This window comes from Centruroides sculpturatus, unplaced genomic scaffold, assembly GCF_000671375.1.
Source record: "Centruroides sculpturatus isolate CEXI.00-Female unplaced genomic scaffold, Cexi_2.0 scaffold749, whole genome shotgun sequence".
NCBI classification, from domain to species: Eukaryota; Metazoa; Arthropoda; class Arachnida; order Scorpiones; family Buthidae; genus Centruroides; species Centruroides sculpturatus.
The window spans coordinates 160,782-179,558 of record NW_019385022.1 but is presented as its reverse complement, the minus strand read 5'-3'; the positions used below and the strand labels follow the sequence as shown (position 1 = coordinate 179,558).

Genomic DNA, 18,777 nt, shown 5'->3' with positions numbered 1-18,777 from the left:
GTCGCGAATAATCAAAGAAACGACAAAGATTGATATCAAGATTTCTAACTCAAATCATTTTATATTCAAACGAAAAATGACTGTAAGAGCAAACCTAAATACAGCAATCAACATAGCAAGTTTATAATTTAAATTAAAATNAAAACTAAAAATAATAAAATAATAATTAAAACTAAAAAAATGACACTAAAATTAAAAATTAAATCAAAATTAATTAATTGAAATCAATTCAATTGATACATAATATTTCAGAACGTGTGGATAAAGTACTAGTCGGTCTTGATTGTCTTGACTTGAGCACACACTTGGCGATGCATTACAGATTTATTTTGTCACGAATTATTCTAAAGTTTATTTCATTATAAACAATTTGAAGGATTTATTATCACATTATATAGACTTTAATGCAATAGTGAAAGTAATTGCAATCTGTAATAAACGCACGGTTTTAAAACACCAAATGTGCGTTTTAAAACCCAAATGTGCGTTTTAAAACCCAAATATTGTATTATTAAAAATGATATTGGCAACGATATCAAAACGTATATAACGAAAATTCTTGACACCACCATTACAGTTTTTGACATAATAACGATTACTTGACGTTCATGTGCTTCATAAACAGTAACATTAATTCACTCATCTTTAACTCCTTATGTGCCACTTTGGGGATGCGTGCCATAGGTTCGCTATCCCTGATCTTGTCCAACAGACTAAGTAGTTCCGAGATACCGTTCCGTCGGAATTATTTCGCACTTGGATCATTTCCAATAGTTCCAGTTCCAGAGGCGGAACTAGTTTTTCTCACCTCTAACCCAGAGTTGGTCCACCAGTGGCTAAGCGGTTCCGTTCCCTGAACACTAGGAATTCGGTCGCGAATTCATGCTTCGCTCGGACGGGCTAGCCACATGAAGTTTTCCGGGTTTTCTCTACATCTGTAACGCCTAAACAGGGGGCAGTTGCCTTTAAAAAGAATTCCGGAAGGCATCCCCCTAGAACAGATCGCCCAAGTATTGCGTTGCCATAACTTAACAAAAACTAAAACCAGAGTTTGAACATTACATTAGTATAGACTAATGTAATTTAAATAAGTTCAAGATTGTGTTATTTAAAAATTTAAATTATTGTAAAAAAATGTTAAAATTAAAATTACGTACATAATGATGTGCGCGTCCTAGCGTACATTTCACTAAACGAAAAATTTTTGGCTGAAGGAGAAAAGAATTTTTAAATGAAAGGAAAAACATCAGTAAAAAATCAATAACTAGGGAACGAATGGACGGAACTCGATAAAATTTGATACATACGTAGAACAAAAAAATTCTCAGAGGACGATGATTTTCAAATTTTGTACAGATGACGCGTATATCTATTTTTTTAATAATGTGAATTCGGATAGGCAGAAAGTGTTCTAATTCCAGTATAGTAAGGTTCACTTTGTTAAGCCGTTCGTTCGTTCGCTCGCTTACTTGACGGTTTGCCTCTACCGAACCTTATGATTATATTATATATAATTTTATATTGAATTTGTAAGCATTTTTATGCATAAAATATAGCTAAAAAGGTTATAAAAAGACTTTGTTTTTGGAGTCAGGAACAGATTAAGAAATTGTCAGTCTAATTATACTTAATCGTAATTATAGATGTAATCAATTAACCAAAGGAAGAAAAATCGATTTACAGCGATTTATCATACCGGAATATTAAAAGTTAAGTTAATAAAAATTTAAATAAATTTCTTATTAATTATAAATATTAGTGTTCTAACTGCATTTCATTTCTAATAGAATTTATTCTTTAATTATTATTTAAACTAAACATGAACATGATATAAGCAACTACTGAACTGAATCTAAGATCATTTTTAAAAATTTGCCATTCACCCGCAATAATTTTTAAAAATTATGAAATTTTCGGTTAGTTGGTTAACAAGTCTATAAAGAGAATATTAGTAAATAACAACATAAATAATCAAATTTCTTTCCATAAATTATATATTAATTTAGAAAGAAATTGAAAAAGGAAAAGAGGAAAATATTCATGGAGTCATGTAAAACTGAATCAAAAGATTTTTACATGTATAGTATATATATATATATATATAGAGAGAGAGAGAGAGAGAGGAGGATATTATGGAATACCATTTACATTTCTAAAAATAACTTTGGGATTTTTATTCAAAAACCAGTAAAATCATCATGAGTACATACTATAACTAATTGTAATGAACTGTCACTTGTAAAAAAGATACTATTTATTTTGTTGTTATAAATTTTTTTTTAAAGTCACAAATGGAGGGTAATATGGAATAGGTGGTTTAAATCATTGAAAAACTAATTAGACTTCATAAAACATATTTTTATAGTTAAAATTAACTCATATTTTTAAGATTATGTGCATGTCATTCCTGCTTCGAGTCTATTTACAAAAATCACAGATATAATTTTCTTTCTCTGCTCCGGCACAATCAAGGTGAGCCCACAGAGAACAACTGAAGCATTCAATACAAATTTTCCCTCGTTCATCTTCGGGGAATTTTCCGTTACAGAAGATACATTCAGCGTCTTCGTTTTCTGGTTCTTTAGTTGATGGCATGAAGTCCATTACAGACGATACATCAGAATGGAACGATTCATCGCTGCTAACACTGGAGTCATCTCTAGTAGGTTTAGGTCTAGACAGTAGCGTAGCTAGGGGGCGGCACTTTTTAGGGGGCGGCAAAATTTGACAATAAATAATAATAATATCTTGTAAGAATTTGAACCATTTTATTTCATATTTACGTCCACCTACGATTCGGACCGATTGAAATGAGCACGAAATAGTGGGAATACTGCGCAACCTGTCGACATTTTTATTTTATTTTATTTTTTTTTGCTTGTACGATTCATTCGTACCGATATACACCTCCAATATCCAATAGGCCTAAGTCCTCTAGATTACTTACGTTATTCCTACCCGAGTCTCCCTAGTCGCTAACTGTAAGTGATTTAGTACCAGCATGCACTGCAAAATATTCTTCATTGCAAAATGATATACGCATGCGTCAGGAACTTCTGTTCGAACAAACCTCAGGGTCGGCGATTTTAAAAAGGTGGCAACGCTAGCACGGAATTTTTCATTACTTATTCTGTCACGAAACTGAATTTTAGTCTTTTAAATTGAGATACCTAAATAAGGGGTCGACGAAATTTTCCTCTGCTCCGGGCGGCTGACACCCACGCTATGCCACTGGGTTTAGAAGGTCGGTCTAAGTTTAATTTCTTAACAGGTGGTCTTTGAATGTTCGGTTTCTTTCGTTGTTTTGAAGCTTCTGGTTCCTTCTTTTTGTCCTTTTCTTTCAGTTTATCCATTTATCTATCCTAATATTCCCTAACACCAGACACACCATCTTGGAAAATGAACCTATAAACTGATGGACTAAACATTGTCAGCTAAAAAACGACTACAGTATAACAAACTACAATTATTTTAGAGAACATTATGCTTAACATCAATGTTCGAGTCACATATGTACTAGTAGGTTAAAATGTTTGAAAACTTGCCTGCATAAACTCTTAAAAATCGCAAAACACACATTGTTCTGTAGCGAGTGGTACGACGACAACAAGCAGTCAACTCTCACTGCACTGTATCGTGGGAGTCTTTCTTGAGTAGTTCATGGTATTCCCACGTAATAGCAGCAACAAACAGAGCCGAAACCTCGGTATTCCATATTACCCGACTATTCCATAATACCNGCAAGTTTATAATTTAAATTAAAATAATAAAATAAAATATTTTATGACATTTATTTTGATTACTTGAGAAATTAATAATTAAAATAAAAACTATTAAAACATAACGTTTTAATGCGAATATGATAATAATATCTACTCATTCAAAAAATAATTTTTTTTTTTCTTATTTTAAACTAAATTTTATTATTAAATTTTATTTCATTCTTCATATGATACATCTATAAAGATATATATATATATAGTCTGTGTATGATAAAATTTTATATATGAAATGTGATAAAGAAAATTCATTTAAAAAAATCTTATTTTTGTAGCATTTCTACTTTTTAGTAACTTCAATCAATAATTTAAATATTTTCTGTATTTTAAAATATAGAAAATACATGAAGCAATAACTGAATACTGGAAAATAGTTAAACATTTCTCAAAATATTTAATCCTTTAAATAGATGGAAATGTTTTTGTATATAATTTATGTAGATAAGTTACAATTTAGTATTTGACCTTGCTTATCATTATATATATATATATTGCTTTTGTTTTGTTCTTCTTGTTCTTGTTTTTCTTTAGATTTATTTGATTTTTTTTAAATAACTTTATAATTTTAATTTTAAACATTGAATTGTTTTCGTATAAATCTGTAAATGTAATTAAAATTTTAATGACTAAACTCAAGGAAAATTAATTAAAGCACGTGGTTGATGGGAAATTTATAACATTGCAATAAATTTCAACATTCGTTTTGATAATGTGTTGAGAACAGTACATGAAATTTAAAATTTTATACTTTTATTTTTTTTTATATTAATCCAAACAATTAACGTAATTTTATTTGTTGTTTTTTTTTTAATTTGGCAACGTATGAGAAATTCGAACCTATTTAAGTTTTGATTATTTGTTTAAAATACACAAGAATTATTATCTTGTATACATTAAATTAAATTTATTTGCGATTATTTTTAAATTTATTTACCGCGAATTGAAATAATTATTATATATCTTGTATCACATTTTATATAGTGTTGCCATTTATTTATCAACTGAATCAATAATTTTAATTATTTTTTTTTATGTTTAAATATTTTTAAAAATATAAAATTATTTCTCTATTAAAATTTCTCTGTTTATTAATACAATCGCGAGATAATAATCATTGTAAAAGTACAGCAATTTTGTACATATTTAAGGTATTATACTGTATATGTAATTAACAATGCTCTAAATACAAATAATCTTAATGCGACATATAAACCCAAAAATTTATTTTGATTAAAAATTATTTCTAAATAATAACTTTAAAAAATAAATATATAGTAAAATTGTAAATAATATAATATTAATATTTTATTTTAAAAATTAATTTGCTCTTACGTGTACGTAACCAACTTCCCCCCTTTCATTGCGATCAAATCGACTCTTCCGATTACCGTAAGTAATATTCCGCAATAGAAAATAGTTCAAAATTATTTATTTTATTTTATTTATAATAGTTTTTTTATGGTGTTTTGTTTGTTTTTTCATAATTTTTACATACATTTCATATTTTATTATTCACGTTTAATTTAATACATATTTTCATAAAATAAAAGAGATATACTGATTAGATCAGAGTAGGTATACATGTCTAGCGATCTGAACCGCATTACATAAATGGTTCACGTGCTAGCACTTCGTTCTTTCACTGCTGGTTGTCGCATTGTCGTTCGACAGAACTGCTTTTCCGAAGTTAGGTCTCTAGTTCGACGAATTTCTAACGAAATGGCTCTACCAAGATGTTATTTCGATATGGTTGCCGATGGTCAACCCATTGGACGAATTACTATGGAAGTAAGTATAATTCTACAACGACTTTTTATGATTTTTTGTTTCAGCCGCGTGTCTCGCAGACTCTGGTCATGCTTGCCAGTTTTATTCAAAAATTTCGTGTAATTCAGTCTAATTTTTTTTTATATTTTATTTTAATTTTGTAGAAAATTTATACGTAATTATTTATATTCAATTAATGAAATGTAAAAATGGCAAAATGAAAATTTCAAGAATACCGGCAAAATGGCGCCCTTTGTTCACCGTAAACTGTTAACAATTGATGTAGTCTGATCACGTGGTTTGTTTCGTGACGTCTTTTAAATATCTATTTGGTGATTGGTCGTAAACGATATGTTGGGATGCAAAATAGCCAATAAGAAATGGTCTTTTTTTTATGGCTACATAAATCTGAATTTCCTGATTGCTTACATATTCTGGAATTTTCTTATGTGGGAAGTATTTTATATTCTCCCGTTATTTTCGTTTAAATATCGTTAATTGAATTTTGCCTGTGCTATAAGTATCAGAGCAACAAAGATGGCGACCCCTTGTCGAACTTTCTAGAACTTCGTCTGTTTGATATGCATTATCAACTTGCATGAGCAGATTAAAAAAATTCTAATAACCTTTTTTTTTTTCTTCTAGATAATAAGAACTTTAGATATGATAAACTTAGCTCTTCTTCTTCATTGGTAAGACTGAACAGCTGCATCGGTAGACTTATTCTGTGAAAAATATTTTTAGTTCAGATTCAGTTCAGCCATTTTCACCAGAATTGTTGAACTTTTGCTTCAAAGCAACTTTGTTTCTATAAAGGAAGCTTAAAATTCTTTCATAGGAACTAAAGTAAAATTTGGTTTGATTACTATATTAAAAATATAGTTAAGCAAATCAAATATCAGGGATCAGTTTTATGGAAGTCTGTCCCTTTTGTGTTAGAAATATTGTTAAAACCTTTAAATAGTTAAATGCTAAGTTAGGCTAAGACTCCACTACCGTAAAAACCCCTTGCTGTAAAAGTTTTAATCACGTGACCCTGATATCTTACGCTTGAGCAGGCCGTAAAACCAGTGTTGAAGTGAGTTGAGCTATGTTCAACTTTTGACGCGAATACGGCCGTAAAGAGGTACCTTCCACCAATCAGAAGTCAGCGAAATCTAGGTCATCGCGACACGGAGCTAAAATGGCGGAAAACGAGCTTTTGTGTACGTTCCCTCGTGGCTACTCTAGAATAGATGTGGAAAGATTTATCGAAAACATCCGAAAGTATTCGTGTATCTACGACGAGAGGTAACTTGATTATAATAATGGATACCAAAGGAAATCCTTCAATTTAGAGGAGTATATAATAAAAAAGCTAAGCTTATAAGTGCTGTATATTATCATAATAATACGATAATAAAAGTTAGTATATGAAAGTAAAGATATTATTTTTACTACATTTGTAATTATAGTACAGAAAAAACTTGTAGAATATAATCATTGTCTTTGTATCGAAAAATCATATACAACCATCTTTCAACCATTTAGCATATACAACCGTCTTTCGTTTCTACCAATTCACATGCAAAGAAGTATTTACTTTCGACAGTTGGGGCAGTACCATTGCGCTAGTCGGACCTCCACCATAATCTGAGTGCGAATGCAAATAGGTCACGTGATTAAAAGCTTTTACGGCGAGGGGGTTTTACGATAGTGGAGTCTTAGCCTTAAATATCCTGAAAATTGTTGTTTTCAGTGAATTGGATGTTTTAGGTTATGCGTAACTTTTAAATTAACAATTATATTGGAATCTTGTGTTAGAAATTGATTAATTTTCAAATGATCAAAGCTGAGACATGTTTTAACTCCCTACTGAAAACTAATAAAATTAATAAGCTTTGGACATACTTTCAAGGAGTCTGTAAATTACTGACTTGTTCAGAGTTGTCTTGGAAACTTTGCTTCCTTTTTTTTTATCAGTGATTTCAAATTATTCTGGGTAAAAGTCCATCCTTACTACATGGGGTGTTTTTTCTAATTTTGCTCTTAAGACACCTTCCTAGTAGACGTGTCCTATACACAGAAATTTGAGGGCGGCACGTTTAATAAGAGCTATAAGCGAAAACTCTTTGGATTACTTACCGACTCTGAACAGTGGAAGCTGCCATTGCTTAACCTCGTTCACATCACTGAGTAGCACATTGGTCAAATTTGTGTCATGTGACCTGATTTTGATGTCGCTCGATCACATACTAATTATTGATACTAATGTGTTCAAGAACTACCACGAATCAATAACTACTGACGTTAAACAATTGGCGGCTTCCCTCCAGGAGTCTGTTGGGATCATGAATAGTCACGACTGGTGCCATGATGGTGCAAATAAACATAAATTGGTAAAATTTTACCTATTGTTGTTAACTCATTTAATATGACCAGTAACATAAGTCATTTCTAATTACAAAATACATCTATAGTATATTGATATATCGTGATTGGACAGCATTGAGAAATGTCATGTGACACTCTTTGTACACGTCTGCTGTACAATGTGCTTCTCCACGACGAAAACAAGCTTAAGCAATGGTGACTTCCACCATTCAGAGTTGGTAAGTAATCCGATGAGTTTTCGCTTATAGCTCTTAATAAACATGTCGCCCCCAAAAATGTGTTATTCTACATCTACTATAGGGGTCTAAGAAAGCAAAATTAGAAAAAAAATGCCCCATGTAGGAAGGATGGACTTTTATGTTATTCTGCTATATTTTAAAATGTAATAGCTTAAAACTAATTTTATAATGACAGATTTCTTAGTAGATTCTTAATTTCTCAAATCTATGCACCTTGATTTAGCCTTTTATCTGGACTGAGCAAATATACATAACAAACTACTGAAGATTAAGTAGATATATAGAAATAATGTTAAGGTAAAAAGAACTATGCATTAAGAACTCTTGTGAATAAGATTGGACATGCATTGTGCTTGGTCCTCTGGAGTAGTTGGTTAAAACAAAGATAGATTGCACTGCAATGTCTTTAATGACACACAGGATTATAATAAAACTTAACTGTAACAAGCATTGTAATCTAATTATTCTTTTGTCATACTACTCATACTTTTGATTATTTTATTTTTGAGGTAAGCTTTCCAATTTTTAATAAACTTGATAATTCTACACAACTTGGTTAAAATCTTAGACCCAAAGAATGTCTTCCACAATATTAGACTATATCATCTGTCCACTGCCTCATTAATGTTTTCTATATAGCTATCATCGCCTAGAATGGCAAAAATGTATTCATAATTTTATTACTCTTCAGTTCATTGTCTTATTTCCTTAAACTTGAGCTTGTTCATTTGTTCTATGCTGAGTTTCTTCCAATTGATTTTTTTAATAAATCTGCCTGGCACAAACTAAATTTGGTAGCTCTGTGTACAGGACATGGGCAATCCTGGCAATTGAGGAGCTTCATATCATAAATGAGACAAAACAATTAGATTAGGCATTGAAACTTAATTTTTATTTAAATGAAATATAAAAATTCTGTAGTCCTGAACAGTGTTCCTTTTTGAACTGATGGAACAATTTAGAATCATGATCTACAGATTTCAACAATAGTTATCAAATGTTTTTCTCTGCTTCCTCTAATAATTGACTTTTCTAAAGTAAGTTGGATGCTTTTTATTAGTTTGATTAATAGTTTAAACTAATCCATATACTCCATTTTGAATTCTTCCACAATTTCATGGAACAATAGTATAAACATGTAATTCCTAACTCAACAATCACATAGAGACTGTTGAAAACAATATGAAAAGACAGAGGTATGTCTGTACAGTATAAACCCATTAAACTAATGTGCTTGTTTACTATGTCAAAGACCTCCTGGGTTGTTTCCTATCAATCTGGTTTGCAGGAATTGCAAACATGTTATACCAAGTATCACAAGAAGCAAGGCTGTAGAATATGTATTTTTAAGATGCAAAACAGTGTTTCTCAACGGGGGCAATATCGCCCCCATGTGGGCGTTTTTCCATGTTGAGGGGGTGATTAGTAACAATTTATATTTTGGGGGGGCGAAAAACAATTTTCTGGGCAATATAGTAAAACATTATATTAAGAATAATTAGATATTTTATTCGTTATATCGTACAATAATTAAACAAATAACGTTATACTAGTCACTAGTCTATTCAATGCAGTACGAATTTGGAGTTAGTCTTGGTCCTCGGCATCGGAATTTTGAAGTGAAGGGGTCGATAATAGGTAATGGTTTTATTGAAGGGGGGCGACGATTCGTTAGAGGTTGAGAAACACTGATGTAAAGTATTCCTGAATTATTACTTACTTGCACAAAATAATTTGTGAAGCAATTAATTATTGCTATGTAGTTTCCAAGTTCAACTTGGATCGTACAAATAATTGAAATGTGCTGCAGTATAATTTGCCATGCAACACTAAACTGCTAAATGAATGTAAAAATTTTCAGTTTTTTTCCTCTGCTGTAGGATTATAGCATAAAACTCCAACTTTCTAAATAATAACTTAAAATATACTTTGATTTTATTAACTCTAAATATTTGGCCTACCAGTAGCCAATTAGTCTTCGTTCCCTGAACACTGGGAGTTTGGTCGTGGATTCGTGCCTTGCTCTGAAAGGCTGGCCACGTGGAGTTTTTTGGGTTTTCTCCATGTCTGTAATGTCTTAATAGGGGCCAGTTTTCCTTAAAAAGACCACCTGAAAGGCAGATCGTGTAAGTGTTGTTGCCATAACTAAACAATGATATTTCATCACTTAAGTGAATCAATAGGCATTCCTATTGAAACTGAAAACACTTTTCTTTTTTCAGTTTTCATTATGCTTATTATCAGTCATGTATTGAGTTTTCCATCTGTGGTTATAAAGTGAAATATTCAAAAACAATAGATTAATTTCAAGTTTTCTTAGCCATTTTGTATTGGTCTTGACAAAAATTTAAATGCCTAACAATGTATTGGAACACATTTCTGAAAAATATCAACATTCAGGTAGAGCATTAGCAAAGCCTGTTCTATTTGGCTTACAGAATTGTGTTCATTCTCAGTTTCACTGGTTTATTTTGATAAGCATTCATTTCCCATTAATTGTGAGAAATCCAAAAATTTAGTAATAAAAATAAAATGGGGGAGGGTCAGTGTCTTTATCTCAAAGATACATTAGGGTCACTGTCTTCACTTCAAAGATACATTAGGGTCAGTGATAATGTCCATGCTCCCTGATGTAATTGAGGTGCCAAATGGAATTTAAGAAGGGGGAAAAACCAGCATTGCATGGAAAATGGGTGTCAAAAATGAATAAACACAAGAACAAAGCAATCAATACCAAGTGAATGTAAGAATTGCCTTTCCTGTGACCAAGTGTAAGAATTCTTATGTAGCCAGCAGCCATTTTCTTTGGATCATGCATACCAGGGTTTCTCATTTCCCATGATCCCAGGACAGAATTATTTTTAAGATATACAAAATATCATGAAATCAAATGATATACAGTAGAACCTCGATTATCCGGACTAATTGGGGATGAAGGTAGTCCGGATAAGGAAAATCAAAACAGATACTTTAATTTGTCTTTTAATGATAATACAACACGTTTTCTTTTCAATGACATATCGGTAATATTAAAAGTATTTAAATCGTGATCAAATTTTCAAGAAACAAACGTTCGTATTGAATTTGGACTACTATTGACCAACGCTAACAGACTACCTATTGTTTAAAAGGCTCTCTGGTAGCGCAAGAAGACTGGTTTTATAAAATAAAAAGCAGTTGAAACCATTTTTATGAATAAAAATTTGACAAACTATTTATCGTTTTATGACGAGTAAAATTTTNCATATTCACAAAGGTAAAAAACCTCGCTTCTGTCTATCTTTCCGCCGTTTCTACACCATCAGCAATCCTTAAAAACAATTCACAAGTTTCCGAGACGACCTTCCTTTTTAGGCTACTGTTTCGGCAAAAAATGTAAATATAGGTAAAGCGTCCTCTGGTGTTTATTAGCCATTTTTCACAATATCACATTTTAAGTAAAAATAGTAAAATAAACTATGGCCGGCGTAAATTACATTTTTAAAAAATTGTATAAATACAAAACGACATATTCACAAAGGTAAAAAACCTCGCTTCTGTCTATCTTTCCGCCGTTTCTACACCATCAGCAATCCTTAAAAACAATTCACAAGTTTCCGAGACGACCTTCCTTTTTAGGCTACTGTTTCGGCAAAAAATGTAAATATAGGTAAAGCGTCCTCTGGTGTTTATTAGCCATTTTTCACAATATCACATTTTAAGTAAAAATAGTAAAATAAACTATGGCCGGCGTAAATTACATTTTTAAAAAATTGTATAAATACAAAACGACATATTCACAAAGGTAAAAAACCTCGCTTCTGTCTATCTTTCCGCCGTTTCTACACCATCAGCAATCCTTAAAAACAATTCACAAGTTTCCGAGACGACCTTCCTTTTTAGGCTACTGTTTCGGCAAAAAATGTAAATATAGGTAAAGCGTCCTCTGGTGTTTATTAGCCATTTTTCACAATATCACATTTTAAGTAAAAATAGTAAAATAAACTATGGCCGGCGTAAATTACATTTTTAAAAAATTGTATAAATACAAAACGACATATTCACAAAGGTAAAAAACCTCGCTTCTGTCTATCTTTCCGCCGTTTCTACACCATCAGCAATCCTTAAAAACAATTCACAAGTTTCCGAGACGACCTTCCTTTTTAGGCTACTGTTTCGGCAAAAAATGTAAATATAGGTAAAGCGTCCTCTGGTGTTTATTAGCCATTTTTCACAATATCACATTTTAAGTAAAAATAGTAAAATAAACTATGGCCGGCGTAAATTACATTTTTAAAAAATTGTATAAATACAAAACGACATATTCACAAAGGTAAAAAACCTCGCTTCTGTCTATCTTTCCGCCGTTTCTACACCATCAGCAATCCTTAAAAACAATTCACAAGTTTCCGAGACGACCTTCCTTTTTAGGCTACTGTTTCGGCAAAAAATGTAAATATAGGTAAAGCGTCCTCTGGTGTTTGTTAGCCATTTTTCACAATATCACATTTTAAGTAAAAATAGTAAAATAAACTATGGCCAGCGTTAATTACATTTTTAAAAAATTGTATAAATACAATTGTGAATATTTCGTTTTGTATTTATACAATTTTTTAAAAATGTAATTAATGCCGGCCATAGTTTATTTTACTATTTTTACTTTAATAATCATGTTTATTAAGAAAAACTTCATACTTGCAGACTTTGTACTCATTTGTATCCTTGCCCAATTTGCACAACCTGGCATTACGCAGTTATCGAAACTACTGGGCATGGTTAAAAATTAAGACAGCATAATAAGCACAATTATTCCAGATATTACAGGTTCTGACAAGTAAAGAATTTTCAGAGTCCTGGCACAAATAAGCTACATATTGATAATTGACCATTTGTGACATGCCATAACAAGGAATAATTAAACTAATAAGTACGTTTAAAATTAGTAAATACAAATGTATTCTGACAGTGAGTTAATTATACTTCCTATTTGCAAAATTTCCTCAACCTTAACACAAAATAAGAAAAAAGAACTTTTAACCTATTTGATGTTGAAATTTTTATTTGTTGCGTGTGATGCCATGTTGAATTTTCGTTGATGTTAAGCCTAAAATTTTTTAAAAAAATAATTGTTTACTGTATCGTAAAAATATATTTTTTTGTGTTTCACAAACAAAATAAATATATTGAATAATATAAAAACAAAAACAATTATTTTAGAAGTTTGTTTTAATGTAAAAATCGTGACGCTTAGCGACATCTAGTATCAAAAACGTTCTGATGTAAACATGAATATATTCGGGATCGCCCATGCAGGTCAATGAGGTCAACACGAATATTTTCGGGAACAACATAGGACAGGTTAAGAAATTTGATGAGAAGAATTTCTTGAGATATTTCCCAGGTTTAAAAAATCAACTGGGATCTCGTTTGAGAAACCCTAAAGCATACAATACAAGCCCTTACATTCAAATGTCTGGGTTAGATGGAAAAAAATATAATTTATGTAATAATCCTAATTAAATTTTTAATTACAAAAAAAACAACGATCTTCCTCAGTTCTATTACGATACAACACAACAGTTGTGTGGTAACTAGTTGGTTAGTGATAAGAAAATATCTTGAATTACAGGAGGCTCTTCTATAATTCAAAATACTAGATTTATGCTTTTATTAAAAACTTAAGATAAAAGTAATAAACAGGAATCTGTCCATTTTTCTCTAGCAATAAATTTGCTTTTGACTACAGCCAATTTTTTAAACTTTTGTCTTGTTTTTTGTAATGATGTTCAGGCTCATGTCTACTGCAAACACAACCACATAAGTATGCAGCAATGTAACAAGTGACTGAACTGATTAGAAATGGTAAGCAGTGTTTAAGTTTCCCATTTAAAACAAGATTTCTACATCTTGGCAAACTTCCGTAATTAATGTCAGGGCTTAGACAAGATACTACTTTATTTCTCTTCTAGATCAAATATGACTATCAAATGGGGGAGTCCATCAAAACAATCAATAATATTTAACCATCATTTTTATCAGTTAATTAGATTTCTGTAACTTAAGATTTTAGATTTTAATGTAATTTTTCTCTTTAGTCTGATTATCACGAATTATTACTGTCCATTCTGGTTTAATAGTAAGTGATTATGAATTTCATTGTTTGAGGTTAAATCTTTATATTAATTACAACTGGTAGATATTTACTGGGTAAAATTTCTAAAAAGAAAAAAGAACAACTGTTCAGTTAATCTGTAGTTGTAGGATTTTTCTTTAATCTTGTAAGAGTTTATTTTTCATTTATTGACTGTTAATGTTGCAAAGGCAGCATTTAAGGTAAATTTGTAGTATTGCCAACATGAATATCATGAAAGCAAGCGAGAGGTTTATTTTCATTATAGTATCTGAATTGAATTCTTATGTACAAGCAATTTTTTGCAATTTTTAAATCAAGATTTTTCCATTTGTAAGTTTTTTATTCATGCTAAAATTTTTTTGCAGCTTCGTTCAGATGTTGTCCCAAAGACTGCTGGTAAGTATTCCTTTTCATTTATTAATTTCATAACAGTAAGATTTGAAAACTAAGCGGCTTGGAACATTAATCATGTACGGCAGGGCGTGCCATACACGATTAATGTTCCAAGACACATAATGTATGAGGAAATTGTACTGTAATGGAGTTATTGTGCAGTCTTGGTAGTTATGGGACATTTTAATGGAATTAAAATAGTATTGGATTAGAGCTTGCTGAACTATTGGAATTAGTGAATTCAATGGTTAATCATTTAGAATGAAAGTACTGTAGCCCTCATTATATTATATGCACTTGTCAGGAGACAAGTGCATATAACTTAAAAATTCTGGGTCTGTACTAAACAATATAAATGGTTTGGAATCTAATCTCTCTTCATTTGTCAGCAAGTGTTTGATATAAAATAAGCTGTTTTGCAAAACTGATTTTTATTCATGGTTATATCATATTAATTGAATGTTTATGTAAACATTGAAGAAACAATAATGCTAAATGTTTCTATAACACCCATTTAGCATTATTGTTTCTTTAATAACATTTAAAGACAAGTAGTGTTGATATAAAATCATAATCAGTTGCAATTTTATTATACAGTACAATATTTCATAATAAATTGCTTATTAAAAATTCATATTTTATATTTTTGAATAAAAGTTGTAAATACAGTAATTGAAAATTAAAAAAAGAACATGTTGAACATGTAATAGAACATCAAAACCTAGAGAATTTTTTTACTCTAATTTTATAAAAAGCAAAATATAAAGCTACTACTATAAAAAAAAATTTTTAGAAGTTTTCTGTTCAGAAATGAAATCTTTTCCTTAAAAATTTTGCTGTGTTGGAAATTTCACATCTTTGTAAATTGAGGCAAAACCATCAATTCACATGAAGGTGTAAAATTTAGAATTCACCAAAACTTGTAAACATGGAAGCAGTACTTAAAATTAATAAACAAACCACTTAATAACAAAAGGAAACATAAATGGTAATTGAGATGTTCATCTGTTTTGCTTATTTAGATATTGACAAATTATTGTTTCACCTGCAGTGATAGTTTCAAGGACAGTAGTAGGAATAAAATACTGTGTTTTGTTGCAAAAAGAAATTCAATAGAAATTGATATTTTAAAATATATTAACCCAAGTGTTAAAAGCACTTGGGTCAATACAATTTGGGAAACTAAAAAAGAAGCATGATATATCCAAATCTGTCATATAACAAGGGGCTATTGTATTTGTGCATGTTGATTAGTACATTGTATTAATCAAAAACATTGTCATTGTACAACCATCTCCAGGGATGGATATATGTTTTGAATGAAACTAATTAAAGATAACTCTGATCATTCAAATCATGTATACAAATGCCATCTAGGATCAACTGTATTATGGTCAAAATAATCAGTGGAGGGTAGGAATGTTTGGATCAGATAAAAAATATTAAAGATGTCAACCTCCATGGTTAAAGTCAGGCTGATAGTTGACAGCAAAGAAATGTTTAACTGTTGACAATGAGAAGTATTTAAAACTTAATAAATGGTAAAAATCTGAACTCAGGTGAAAAAGTAAGTAGTGAAGGACAGTTTTGTGAGATTGTATGGTAAGGATGCATGGCATGAACTCTATTTTACCATTATTTGAGCAGTTTTAGTCAGGAAGTAAATGATTTGATCCTACTTATACCTCCTGTCAACTAACACATGATAGAAGCAATCTGTATCACATGACAGACTGATCTGATCTTAGATTAATCTTAAATGAAAAGTATATACACCCCAGTAACCACATGCTGCTTAGTTGTGGAATCCCACTAAATTTAGTGGGGGTACAGTATTTTCAGTGGGAAATTTAGGAGGGCTGATTTTTGAGTGTTTGTAGCTTGGTTTGATTTCATGCCATGTTGGAAGCTTGTTTACAGTTTGGAAAGATCCATAATCAGTCCAGTAATCAAGTGAAACTAGTGAGTAGCCAGATTACTATTGAGATTGTACTGTAATTATTTCCTATACTAATTACCTATTATCCATATATTTACAAGTTAAACATTTTAAACAGTAAACAGCATACCGTAATAACTAAAACATTTCAACATTCTGTTAATGTTTGCAAAGAAAAGAAACAGAACACTTCTTGCATTGTAAGCAAGAACTCCAGATGACAGTGCAATTAATAGACCTTCACAAAAACTGGTTCATTAACGAGAGCAGTGGTTGCAGTTACCTGGGCGGCTGGAAATTGCATGATGACCATGGCTTTAGATAGATTAACAAATTTCATCCAGAACTTCATCAGTTTGGACCTGTGTTGCCTTGAAGTACTTGGGCATTTTCTTTACATTAGCCATAATGACAACCAAGGAAACAGTTTCCTGCTCATGGAAAAATACCTACTTACTACTTATGGACTTGATTAAATTCTTTTAAAATACAGCAGAAAATTCATTTTTGAATTTAACTTATGCTAACATTACAAAATTCATGAATTAAGTCTGAATGTATTGAAAGATTGTGTTTGAATAGGGCATTAGTATTAAATTGATAGATTTAAATTCAAAAATATGTAGGTGGGTGTGTAATTGGATGAACTTCTGTGAAAAATGAGCATTTTACTTTTAACATTTAACCCTTTTATGGCATTATCTTGTTTATTTTGTAAACTGGCCTAGGGCAATATAGGTCAGTCAGGCAATATTTAAAAAATTCACCAAAATTGAATTATCATTATATTCATATGAAAAAAATCATGTACATTTATTAATATCTCTAGTTTTAAATACAATATTTTTCAATTTTTCAATACATTTTATTAGAGAAATTTATAAGAAAAAAATATCTGAAATGACATTTAAACTTGATAAATTTAACTTTTGTCAAAATGAACATTGTCTAGTTACCTAATTTTTTTGCACTAAGCCAGAAAGAGGTAGAATATTGTTTTGTACAACTCTATATAACACTTGTGTGATAATTTCACAACAAATAAACATACATTAGATCAAACATTTGTTTGAAATCAAAACTTTATTCTGCTATCAACTAATATAATGAATTAATATACTTTATTCACTTCATGTCAAACAAAAATATAAATCTTTGTAATAAACATGATTACCTGTAGTAATTCATGTAACATTGCTGATATTTTAGATTAAAATAAAAAATATATAAATTGTCAGAACTGAAGGTCACAACTTGAATATTTATAACATGTTGACTTATTATAGTGTGAATGAACATATTCATGCAATAATCTTACAATAATATGCAGAAAATGAAATAATAAAATTATCAAAAAAATAACATGGTGGAAAAAACATTAATTAGAATTTTTAAGTCAACAAAACACCACCTGGACAAAAATGTGAAACAAATGATAGACAAAAAGTGCTGACATCTGTTAATGAAATTTATAAAGTGATTTTTACCAGGTTACCTACAAATTGGTACCATGGCCTATTTGCTTAACAATAGAGGGGATGGACACCTTGAAATTCAGAGATGCAAAAGATTAAAGATTTTTTTCTGTGTATGGGGCATGATTTTGTTCACCCTATTTGAAGCCTAATAACTACTGTGGTTTTTAAATTGGAATCAGATGGTTTAACACAGTAGTTATTAAGTGTCAAAGTGGTTGAACTAAATCATGCTCCCATACACATTCTAACATCTTAGGCGAGAACATCTTAACAGGTTTTACTGTACTATTATAAAATGACAAAAAAGCTTAATTTTGAGGGTGGAGATGATTTTAAAAAAATGTGAATGCTAATAATGAGTAAAATATTAAGTTCCACTGTACTGGAGATATGACACATGACCCCTTCTGTCTCTATCCTGTCGACCTTTAATTAAGAACCAAAATTTAATAGCATTAATGCCTCTTTATATGCAAGCTACTGTGCCAAATTTCATTTCTTAAACTTTACCCATTCTGAGATATTGTTTATCCCAGAACAGAAAATAAAGAAATTAAACAAATTAGATGCCAACACACAGATGTGTGTGAATTTTTCCCTTTTATTGACTTTTTTTGGGGGATTGGAGGTCTCTAAACATGTAGATTTGCAAAAAAAAAAAAAAAAAAAATGGATGATTACTTTTCTGCAATGTATG

General features: G+C 30.5%; 1 protein-coding gene across 1 annotated transcript in view; it reads left to right on the top strand.

Moving 5' to 3' along the window:
* Window positions 1-5,359: 5,359 nt before the first annotated feature.
* Window positions 5,360-18,777, top strand: part of LOC111633551 (peptidyl-prolyl cis-trans isomerase) — a 33,537-nt gene continuing 20,119 nt past the window's right edge. The window contains exons 1-2 of the mRNA XM_023378140.1: window positions 5,360-5,567; window positions 14,636-14,666. Coding sequence (XP_023233908.1) covers window positions 5,391-5,567; window positions 14,636-14,666 — 208 coding nt within the window. The 5' untranslated portion in view covers window positions 5,360-5,390. The remainder of the gene's footprint in view (window positions 5,568-14,635; window positions 14,667-18,777) is intronic.